Source organism: Mchenga conophoros, linkage group LG15 (assembly GCF_057382185.1).
Source record: "Mchenga conophoros isolate Kocher_MC1m ecotype Shallow Benthic linkage group LG15, M_conophoros_male_GT1.1, whole genome shotgun sequence".
In the NCBI taxonomy this organism is placed as follows: Eukaryota; Metazoa; Chordata; class Actinopteri; order Cichliformes; family Cichlidae; genus Mchenga; species Mchenga conophoros.
In genome coordinates this window covers 37897493-37909204 of record NC_140540.1, presented here as the reverse complement: position 1 = coordinate 37909204, position 11712 = coordinate 37897493, and the positions used below count along the sequence as shown (strand labels likewise).

At 40.7% G+C, this 11712-nt stretch overlaps 1 protein-coding gene across 9 annotated transcripts in view; it reads left to right on the top strand.

Moving 5' to 3' along the window:
* The first annotated feature begins 4809 nt into the window (after window positions 1-4809).
* Window positions 4810-11712, top strand: part of ephb3b (eph receptor B3b) — a 58476-nt gene continuing 51573 nt past the window's right edge. For all 9 annotated transcript variants that reach the window (XM_085247989.1, XM_085247985.1, XM_085247982.1 and 6 more), the window contains exon 1: window positions 4810-5502. In XM_085247989.1, coding sequence (XP_085104115.1) covers window positions 5439-5502 — 64 coding nt within the window. In that variant the 5' untranslated portion in view covers window positions 4810-5438. The remainder of the gene's footprint in view (window positions 5503-11712) is intronic.

Genomic DNA, 11712 nt, shown 5'->3' with positions numbered 1-11712 from the left:
GTTTGTGTTCTCTGTGCATTGCTGCCGTAGTGCTGAAGGGTTATTTCTTTTGCTTTTTCTCTGCACAGCGTATAATTAGCATGCTCAGGCAGTTTGTCAGCCGTGTATGCGTGCGCCTGCATGGCGTCATGATCCCCATACGTGTATTTGACTGTGCCCATCTAAAGAGACTCTCCCTCTATCTAAATGCCTTCCTGTCAGTGTCTCTGTCAGCGTACAAACAGCAAAATCAGGATGACGGCAGTTTGAGTCATAAATCTGCAGTCAGCTGAGACAGTGAAGCATATCTTTTCTCAGTTAGGTAAAGAAAGTGCCGAAAGGCGATAGATCACCAGAGACAGACAGTAGCTGATTGTGGCTGAGATTGGGCTCTCAGTCATGGTAAGGAAAGAGGAGAGAAGGTAGCAAAAAGGTGCCGATTTACAGACACAAGGATCTGGAACTGGTATCGAATGTGTGTTTGTCCTGGTGTGTGCAGAAGAGTGTGGATGATGGTGGTCTTCGGGGAGTTCAGTTGGGACTATGTTTGTGATCCTGTGTTAAGTGCTGGGTCAGTGGTGAAGGCCTGGAGGATTAGACCCCCACCCTCAAAACTCTTGTGAACAGCCCTACAGTCTCCTACACACACACACACACACACACACACACACACACACACACACACACACACACACACAACTCCTCTCTTCCTGGATTCCAGCTTTGAGCTTTTGTGAGATTCTCCAGAGCCACCAACACTACCAAGTCCTCCTCCTCCACCAGTACTACCAGTACACTTTGGCTGTTCACACACACATACATCAAAAGACACTCTAACATAACCAACAGCTCACCATTCCCCTAATATTGCCGGAGTAAAGCGATCCTCTCACACTCACATCGCATTAGTGCTGCTATTAGACCAGACCCAGACATAAGAGCTACAGTGTGTGTGTGTGTGTGTAGTGTGTGTCTGCATTAGTTTTATACATGCTAGAGGGGTGACCGTGCGTGTTTGTGCTTGCACCCATGCGTGTGATTTGTGAAGGAAGTTCATTGTGTATAATAAAAGGTCTTTTTTGCAATGCTTATGTGCATCTGTGCAGAGCTGCTTTAAAACAGAAAGTAGAGACACTGTTACCCTGGCACAAGATGAGTGGGAGGAAGGATGGATGAGGTTAGTGAGGGTCTGGCGAGGGCTCAGTAGGTGTAAGCTTGAGAAATTTCCATATGGCAGTAAAATGTCTGCCACTTTACTTACTGAGTTTCTAATGTGTGCCAGGTGCTGTTGTGACGCTCCCAGGACTTAGTGGACTGTTTCCTTCTTTGTTTGTGGAGAGTATGTCTGTATATGTATTTGTTTGAGGTTATATTTGGGAAGATAATGGACATGAAATTTCCCACTCGTGGGACTAATAAAGGTATCTTATCTTATCTTATCTTAACAATTTCATTTCAAAGAGGCAACATTGAAAAACTGCGAAGTATCCTGCTATTATCCTGTCCTCAGTATATATATACATATATATATATACATATCATAATACCGGTAATAATATGTGGTAAATGGCCAGTATTTATATAGCGCTTTACTTAGTCCCTATGGACCCCAAAGCGCTTTACACTACATTCAGTCATCCGCCCATTCACACACTGGTGATGGCAAGCTACATTGTAGCCACAGCTGCCCTGGGGCGCACTGACAGAGGCGAGGCTGCCGGACACTGGCGCCACCGGGCCCTCTGACCACCACCAGTAGGCAACGGGTGAAGTGTATATATATACATATATTAATGTGGAAAAAAACACCCCCTCCTCCAAAGTCTGTTGGTTTATATCAAGACTATATTTATGGTTTGACACATTTATCTTTATCTTTTTACATTGCCAAACACGAGGGTTCTCTAATACTTGCCCTGGCACTCTTTTGCTTATCGTAGACCACGATTTGTGCTCTGTGATCTTCAGAAAGAGAGAAAATCAACAGTGAAAAGTAGTACTTGTAAAATTCTTTAAAAATAAATGCAGCTAAACATTCATAATTTTGAAGTTATAGTTATGTTTTTCTTTCCTTTACAAAGTTGATCCTCATTTCCTGCAAAGAGAAGTTAGAAGCACATAAAAGTAACAAAGGTGGTAGTCATGAACTTGTGTGCTTCAAGTTGCCCATTAATAGCGAGCAGGCAGGAGAGTCTGGGCTTCAGTGGCTTTTGGTAATGAAAAGTCTTCTTTGAAGCCACCGCAGATCCTTCTACCCACGTTGCTAAACTTGTAAAATGATTTTCCTTTCAAATGGACTATGTCATTGTGAGGTATACAGGAATTCTTATTGGAAATGGACAAATTTTGTGTCAGTGAGCCCTAACCCATAACATAGGGAACTTTAAATGCCAAAGAAATTTTACTGCACAGAAATATGGAATATTTTCTTGCAAAAGTAAGTCTGACAGTACATGCTGGTTTAAAATTAACTTTCATATAGAGAGCATGAAGAGCATTTATTTTGCGTTGTGTGGATGTGTGGATCCCTATATGCTGAGTTGCTGTGTTACCAAAAGAGGAGAAACAAAAAATTATTAATAACTATCTGAAGGAAATATTGCAAAAGTCTCATATAGTTTTATTACTGTCTTACACGGAGTAAATGTAAGAGAGTATTCATACATAAATCCAACCCCTTTGTGAACTTTTTGTATTCTCATATAAACAACGTTTTTCTCATAATTCCTGAAAAAAAAAACCCTGAAAAACTGAAAATCAAAATTAAAAAAGTTAAACTTTAATTCAGTTTTACATGTTAGAACAATTCATTGAATAAATTATACATTAAAAACAAAATTACATTAAACAACAAAAGTAAAAGAGTGCTATGCTAACAGTGGTGTAAACTGCTGTTGTTTAGGTTTACAAGCTAAAGTTAAATTTTGAGAAAATGTCTAACTTCTAATTTCACAGAATATTGCATAATGATAAATGCTTAATTACCAAATAATTAAAATAAAATGTATTAGCTTTTAATGTATTCAACTGCTTGTTGATGACAACAGCAAACTTAAATTCCACAAATTCCAAAATATGTGGAAAATTAAGTCTTTAAATAAATAAATATACAAATAAATAGCAACAATCCCATCGACGCTGGCGACCTAACACACGCAGGAAAACATTGTCTCATCTGTCTGACTGCAGTTCTCAGGATATGGCAGACAATCGCTTTATAACTCTACACTAATGATGACAAACCCCTCATTTAGCTTCACTTTGGCTTCATTGTGTAGCAGCAAAAGCGCTATTAGTTCCGAGTAGAATAAACCAGTGTAAGCAAGATCACTCTCTTATCTCCAAAGACACGAGAGAAAACAGCGTGGTAACAACACTGTAGTTACGCTATTTAATCGCCCACTACATAACTGTTCAGTGGAGAACATTCTCTAACATCTCTGGCATCATATAATTATTACTAAGCATAAAATAACAAACAAGACACAGTTTTACTCACCTCTAAAGTAAGTACCAGTTTCCTATAATTAATCAATAAATCACAGTTTTTGTGCAAATGACCAAATGGCTATTTCCGTTAATTCAAAGTGCTGTAATGACCCCTAAAACTGACAAATGGGGCATAAAGGAAATCATTTCCCTGTGAGATAAAAAGCGATCTCACTTCCGAGTGGAACGTAAACTTATTTCAAACCCCTCTGTTTACTGGTGTTTGAAAATAAAACAACATGGTAGCAGCATGACAGAACGGCTGTAGATTCAGGGAGGTTGAGGAGAAAGGCTGGAAAAGCCCGCTCGTGACAGATGCCCTCTGCTTAACTTATCCAGGGGAGAGGAAAAGTAAATAGTAGCTCCGTGGTCCCGAAGGAAACAAAAACCGCTGCTGGCAACATTCTGCCCGACCAATTGACTTAAATGTCTCATTGAATTATAAACACAGAGAAGCGATTTACATACGGGGGCTGTTCAATGTTCAGCTCAAGTTAAGGGCTTCGTTTCTTTATAAGTTTTTCCATTTTTGTTATTATTTTAAATCTCAAAGAAAAGTCCGACGTTTCCTAAATCGAAAATTGGAGAAAAACTTTTATCACCTTTCCGACTTGAATATAATCACTAAATCGCTTTTTATTTATGTGTGTACTCTTTCAAATAAAAACCAAGATGTAATGTCCAAGGCACCGAATTTGAAAACAGGCGAGGTCCTTTTTAATATATCTGAGAAAAAAACAGTTAAAGTCCGACGGAAATTCCCCGGAATGCTTAAGTGCTCTGGAGTCAAATAATTGAGGAGAAAGAAGTTTTAATCAGACCCTATTCATCGAAACGGAAGCGACCCGCAAGGGGGCGCTGTGTGTCCATGCTTTTACATGCGCTCTAAGCCAAGTCAGTGACCCGCTGCAGAAAAAAGTAAACTAGAATTTTTAAAAAAAACCCATCAAGTTAACAAAGCTGCCATTGTATAGGACTGTTGAAGCTTCTTATAGGTAGTCACTACACAGTTAAACATCTGGCAGAGAAGCAGAGAAACCGTCTCCTGTGTTTGCTTTATTGTGGATGTGGCACAAACAAAGGCTGCTCCGGAGATAAGTGCAGAAAAATGTAGCGATGCATTCTTATTTGGAGCAGACACAGATTTTTATTTTAGAATAAATGTGGAAAGTAAATGATTGTCATTGTACAGTTTTTCAGTGCAGCTGCTTCAGCCGTAACCCCTCCTCTTGGTTCCCCCCCCCCCCCCCCTAGGTCTCTCTCTCGCTCGCTCGCTCGCTCTCTCCCTCTCTCTCCTCTCCTTATTCATCCACCGCCTTGTGCTTCATTCCAGTGCACAAGCCGAGCGAAACAAGACGGTTTACGCGGCAGCCAAAGCCGATAAATTCGCTCAGGGAATAAATATCTATAAACCGCGGCTCTCTCCTTATAGGAATACCACTTGACGCACGTGAGCGTGCACGTATGGGACTATACAGCATGATCCTGACAGCACTGCCGCTATCTCTGCCTCTGCTCTGACTATAGAGAAAGTGCTTGGATCTCTCGGAGAAGGTTGGCATTTCCATTTTTTTCTTTCTTTTTTGTTACCGAGTATCATCCAAACGCTGCTGGAAATATTCTCCGGATGGTGACCACGGGCTGGACTACCTGTTTTCAGTGCATTCGCTCAATGCGAGGGGAAGGGACCGTGAGACTTGCGCCTGTTGTCTTTTCCCTGGTTTAATAAGGCACTTTGGAAATCACTGAAAAGGGGAGAAGGGTTGAAATATTTTATATCAAAGGCGATATTTGATTTGAACTCTCACCTCTATGTGTTTTGGTGAATGGAGGTAACTCTGGTCCTGGAGGTTTGACACAGCGGGGACCGGGACGGGACTGGGTGCGTGGAGCGTCGGATCACCCAGGATTGTATTCCTTCCTCACTCTCTCTGCCGTGGGTCTATTTACATGTCCGACCTGACCGCTTTATGACAATGGATTACTTTCTGCTTTTATGCAGCCTCTTGCTGCCTGTGGTGTCTGCCGTGGAAGGTAAGAAATTTTAACTGTTCTAGAGGTTTCATGTTGCAGCTTTCCTGAAGCCTAATATTTCTCCACACCAAGCGAGTCCGCACCCGTGCCTCTTAAAGGCTGGGCACTGCACCCTAAAGCTCATGTAGCCGTACCCAAAAAATGATGATTCCATTTCTACCCCCCGAATTAATTTCATTTTGGAAGTGACCAGCCGTGGCTGATTTCGTTCTTTCTTTTTTAAGCATCTCTAATGAAATTACTGACTTTACAGGATTCAATTGTTGTGCGTCCACGAAAGCTCATCCATTTCAATGATCGTTGTGTATTCTTTTTTGGAGCACAAGATTGTGAGGGCTGCCAGTGCTTTCTTTGTCATTTAAGGACATTAGCTCCACACTGTATCTCACTGGGGAGTCGCGGCTTTCCCCCCACGCACACACACACAGCACTTTCCCCAGGTCAACTGCGTGCATTTTAAGGGATTGCTTCGGTGTGTGGCCTTCTGACATCTGGACTATGCGTATATTTATGTGCCCTTCAAAAGAAGGCGAGGGGATTGAATCATAACCCACATTTTGAATATTTTTTTTATTAATCTGAAATATCTGAAACGCGACGTGTGATTTGGTAAAGTCATTTTTATAACTGATGAGTTGTCTCTTCTCTCATCTGTACAGTAATTATTATTTTAGTTTTATCAGATGTTTTTATTTTATTTATTGTTTTTTATTAACGTGATATGAATTTGGTAATCCTCAGTTATATATTTTTATCAGTTTCCTCTGACAGCTCATCTGTCTTAGCTCTGTGTGGATGTTTGCAGTGCGTAAAATCAATGAGAAATTCCATCTGTCGTTTTTCCCAGCGATGTAAACGACTGCCCCGCTCTTCTATTACGTCTTCCCCGTACTTTGTTTCACTCTGCGATGTTTGGGAATTTAAAAAAATGGACTAGTCGAAATAAGGTTGAAAGAGGCCTAAAGCTTGAGAGTATGAATGTCGGAGCCCAGGCGAGGCTCCCGGTTGGCTTGTGATGCCAGTAGGAAAGTAGGACAGTGGGCCACTGGCTCAGCAAACGCGTCTCGATCTCAGCTTATTTCTCCACCTGTCCACATAACGTCTGAAGTTTTTGTTTTTTCACTCTCAGAAACTGAGAAAAGGTTGTTGCTGATGGATATTTTTTCCCCAAGGTACATTTTACTTTCTGCCGATTTGTCACCGATTGTTTGAAATACAAGTGGCGCACCAGATTTACACTATGAATAAACTAGCCTGCTGTAGATACACAGGGCCTTTGATTTAAAAAAAAACTGACAGCAGGCTGCACGGAAAAAAGAGTTTAATTTTTTTTATTTTTTTATTTAACTGCAGTGGAAAGTCGCTTTGTCTGCTAAGCTAATACAAACACAAATTACTCTAAATGAAGATTGTTTTACAGCCTCTGAGATGGCTCTCAATCCATGTTGTCCGCAATTTAAGAAATTCTTATATCCCACACTTTCTTAAACTCTTCACAACCAATTATTCTGATTTCCACGTAGTAATATTTGCTCGGTCAGGACCTAGAGTCAAAACTCAGTTAATAAGAGTGACTTTAGTAACACTATGGTTACCGGTTAAGATGTATTTTGTTTGGTTTTATTCATTTATTTAATTAATTCTACACAAAAGAAGACCAAAGTAGGCTGTGATTTTTTTTAAAAAAGAAATATTTTCAATGAAAATCTTTTATTAGAATAATCAAATTCTAATATCTATTTCCAAATCTTTAAAAAAGTCCCAAATATCTTTTTTTCCTTCTTCTAAGGAATCTTGAATGCCACTTAGTGGCCCCTGTACCTCACCGGACCCCAGTGAGGAACCACTGACTTAAAACATATGGCTTTGAATGGATGGGTGGATTCCTGTCGTGCAAAAGTTGTGGGGTAAAGAGGTAGACACCGGGAGTGAGCCGGGAAAGGGAGACAGAGTGAGAGAGGGCTTGGCCTTAACAAAAGCAGAAAGTTTTCCTTCGCACTGCTTGAAGTTGATGTATTTTGTTAGAACAATCTATTCCCTACCTAAGTGATGCCATAAACTCTGCTCTACTGACCTGGCTGGGGGTTTACCTAAGCTTGTAATACAGCCGGATGATTTATGGCTGCTGCTAGGACTTCTTTCTGGGATATATGGGTTTATGGCGAGTTAGGGAGCAACAAGCGGCCCGGTGGGGGGACGTTTGCCCAGGCTCACTGTGCGCCTCTCCGGTCCCGGGGTCACACTGCCCGCGGAAAAGGCTGTTAATTATTTCATGTTTTCTTTTTGACCCTTTGGTTTTACATTTGATATTTTAAAAAGCCATGTAGGATAAAAGTCACTCCCAAGGTCTTCAACAGTATAAATTCAGTTTATTTGTAATCGTGTAATTATGGGACAGTTAAACCCAGGGTTTCTGAGTTCTCCGTGGCAACATCAGCGCAAAACATTAATTTGACTCCTCATTCAGCATACCTCATTTAACTGATTGGGTGTTTGATGTGGCGCACATCAGGCACGTAAAAGCATGACGGTTGTTTTCTTGCTGGATTTGATACTTTTGGTAATTTTCTTAATGTGGCTGTACACGAAACCTTAACATAAGAGTTGTTTATGCTATTGAATTTTATGTAATCTTTGTTATGGGTTGGACTACTCAGATGGGTTAAGTGTCTTAATTGTATCTCAGTTAAATAAGAGATGAAACCATTAACCTGTGTTTATGTCGGGGTTGATTGATGCCCTGGCGTTTTGGGTCGTCCTCGGCGGATGCTACCGTGGCCTTGAACTTTGGGGTGCTTAGCAGTGTGCTGAGGAGACAAATTGCGTCGATAATTGTGCTATTTAGTGCGCAGATGTTTTGGGAGAACGAAGGCACAAAAAAGTATGAACGGGCTTCCTGGTGATATTCGGGACAGGCAAAACACCCCGCTAATACTGTACAAGTGTCTTAAGAGCAGGCCAGATTTTTTCTTATTCTTTCTTATTATATTTTTCTCTAAACTCAAACACTGGACCCACTGGAACTAAATTTTTACTCAATTTAAACCGTTTTGTATTGTTAGCTGAAGCCACATAAACAGCGACAGAGAGTTCCCCAGTCTTTTTTTTCTATTTATGGCTGTGTGTTTCGACGACTGATTACGCACAAGCAAGGGCTTTGTAGCGCACATGTTTATGTTTTTATGTGGGTGAGATCACACCTCCACGGGAGCTTTCCTGTGCCTGTTTGCAGTTGGCACATTTCTCATCAAACTCTCTCCCGTGATTTATTCTCGCTCTTTTTTTCCAGCAGGGGAGTCCCCCTAGTCCTCATAAACATTTTTTATGTATATATATTTAATTATCATTTCCAGGTGGTGATTAATATATTAACAACGCATGCATAAAAAATATGCGTAAACTCTGTCCACACTGTAAACGCTCGAGTCTTATCGAACTTGATTTCTTTCTCCTCCTTTGGTCATGTGACTGCTTGATTGATATTTCTCACTTTACCCGTGTACAGATTTCAGGTGACCACATCTTGCTGAAACGCAACTAACCTTCGTAATAAAGAGAGTAATTGGGCCATTCTGGCCGGGACCAGCTGTCCCAAGGCCTACATACACCGGGCTTTATTTAAGGGCGCAGGGTCAGTCTGTGTGGCCTGAGCGGGACTCCCAGTGAAGCAGCTAAGTCAAACTTTTCCTCCGGAGCTCGTCTACATAACATTCAAAAGCAAATTTACTGAACAAATCTGTTTAAGGTCACTATTGAAGTAACAAAAGGATATATTAGTGACCCTATGGTGCCTATCACAGAGACCATTGAAGGGCTAAGTGGATGTGGCGCTAAAGAGGCGTGAAAGTGAATTTGCAAAATAAAAGCGTCAGTTCTGCTAATCAATCATTCTACAAGGGGACACGATCTATCTATCTTAATGCGATTATGAAAGATATATAAGATGAATAAAACACAGACGCACAGATGGACACCCTCAACACAGGGAATGCGTAAAGTCTCCATTAATGCGGTCTTATTGATCTAGCCATTCGCCCTTGCTCAGCCTTTCAAAACCACAGATTCAGATTTGATTCGGAACACTGGCTAAAGGTAATAAACGACGCATAAGGATAATTGTCGATATGTCCTGAATCAATTGGCCCGATGAAGGAAGACTGTATGTTGTGAAATATACTCCAAAATGCAATTCAAATAGTAGCAGTGCTATTGCTACTACTATTAGTACTAATAATAATAATTATAATTTATTATATATAAGTATACATTAAATATATAATTTATTATTATGGTTATTGTAATCTATCTATCTATCTATCTATCTATCTATCTATCTATCTATCTATCTATCTATCTATCTATCTATCTATCTATCTATCTATCTATCTATCTATCTATCTATCTATCTATCTATTATTTTGGGGCTCTCTCTCTCATTGGTAATGTTCTCTTCAGAATTGCATGCTGCACGGCATGATGATCTCATCCTATTTACATTTTTTCAATGTTTTGAACAACAAACAAAAGAAATGATAAAGTCATAAGAGGCAGTTGTGCCAGTCAATCAGCCAACAGGGATCCCAGACCGTCTGCAGGTCGTATGCTAGGCTGGAGCCGCGTTGAACAGATGCATTCTGACATAGGTTCAGGCGCTTGGGAAGAAATGGCGCGTGGATGACGACATGTAGGGAGTTGGGATATGATGGTACAGGGGAGCAGTCTGGTGGTTTTCAGGGTGTGGGGTTGGATTTGGATCAGCAACCCAGAGGGCAACAGAGCTGACAGACTTTACAGATGCAGCGGGCCTGCAGGAGCACTCATGCACACCGAAGGACGGTTCATGGCTCTGACGGCGGCATGGAAAGATTCACCGAGCTGGAATTTCACATGCAGACAAGCGGCAGCCATGTCAGGCCTGCATGAGCCTTCATACACCAGGAAGTGAATGAACGAGGATTACTAGTCAAAATAAGGCAGCAAGGATGCAAATAGGGATATAGTCAAAACAGGATATTTTTTTCTGAGGAACTACAGTGAAGAACAATTAATGAATATGAACCTCAATGTGACACATCAGAGTGTGACCAAGTAAATTTTCCTATGTTTGCTTAGGGCTTTAGAACATGGAGGCAGGCAGCAGCTTAGCTTCAGCTTCAACAAAACTTTACCATTTCAGACATATAAGTAAAACAATTACAGAAATATAATAGTTTCTCTAGGTTGTGACTACTTTGCCTTAAAATATAGTTACAATAATCCCACTAAGCAGTGTTTATCATATCAGCGACTATGTTTATATCCACCTCAGATTCACCAAATATTTATATTGGACATGTACACGGCACTGTTAATGAATGACAGTGCCATTAGTCGAGTTTATATAACATTCTTGTGATTACAAGAATGTTATATAGACACATGCACTATTAAGTGAAGTAAAGCACATAAAATATTTTACCGCACAGAAACCATGACGAATATAATCACACGAATAAACGGCGTGTATGATGTTTAACTGGGTTTATCCTTCTCACATTACTGCCGTGAGGACTTGTTGTTACGTTAATGTAAACAAGCACTTGTAAGTATTCAGAATTGATGGTAGTTTTACAAGAGGTTGTTCCAGATCTTTTTTTTATGCCAAACAAAATGTGTGCGCACAGTTTTTGTGTATGGATTTCCTTGCATATGGCACTGTGTGCGCAGTCTTTCCTGGTCTCCAACAGAGTGGCCTTGTGGGATGGCAGGTCTTTGACACTCAGTGTGGAGAGCAAGCAGGGGAGGGTGAATGTGTCTGGGCCAGCCCACCACACAGACACACTGCTGCTGTCTATATTTAGCCAAGCAGAACACGAGAGAAAGGAAAAGAGACACACACAGACACAGGGAACGAAAAGGAGAGCAAGGAGAGATTTTTCACTTATGGGCGAGGGGCAAGATGGGCTGTTGATCTAAGCGAGAGGAGTGTATTTGGGAGATTACAGGGGTTGGGGAGGGTCTGTGTGTGCACTGCTGGAGGTACAGTTTGTCCATGTGTGCAGTCTCAACTAACTTTTTTGTTTTTTAAGAAATGTTTTGACTGCATTGAGAGATGGAGGCACTCAAGCTCAACGTCCAGCAATGCTGATATTTTTTTGAATGAGAACCTAGTTTTTAAAAACAACTGTCAAACATTAAAAATAAGATCTCTACTATATTTATATTATTTCA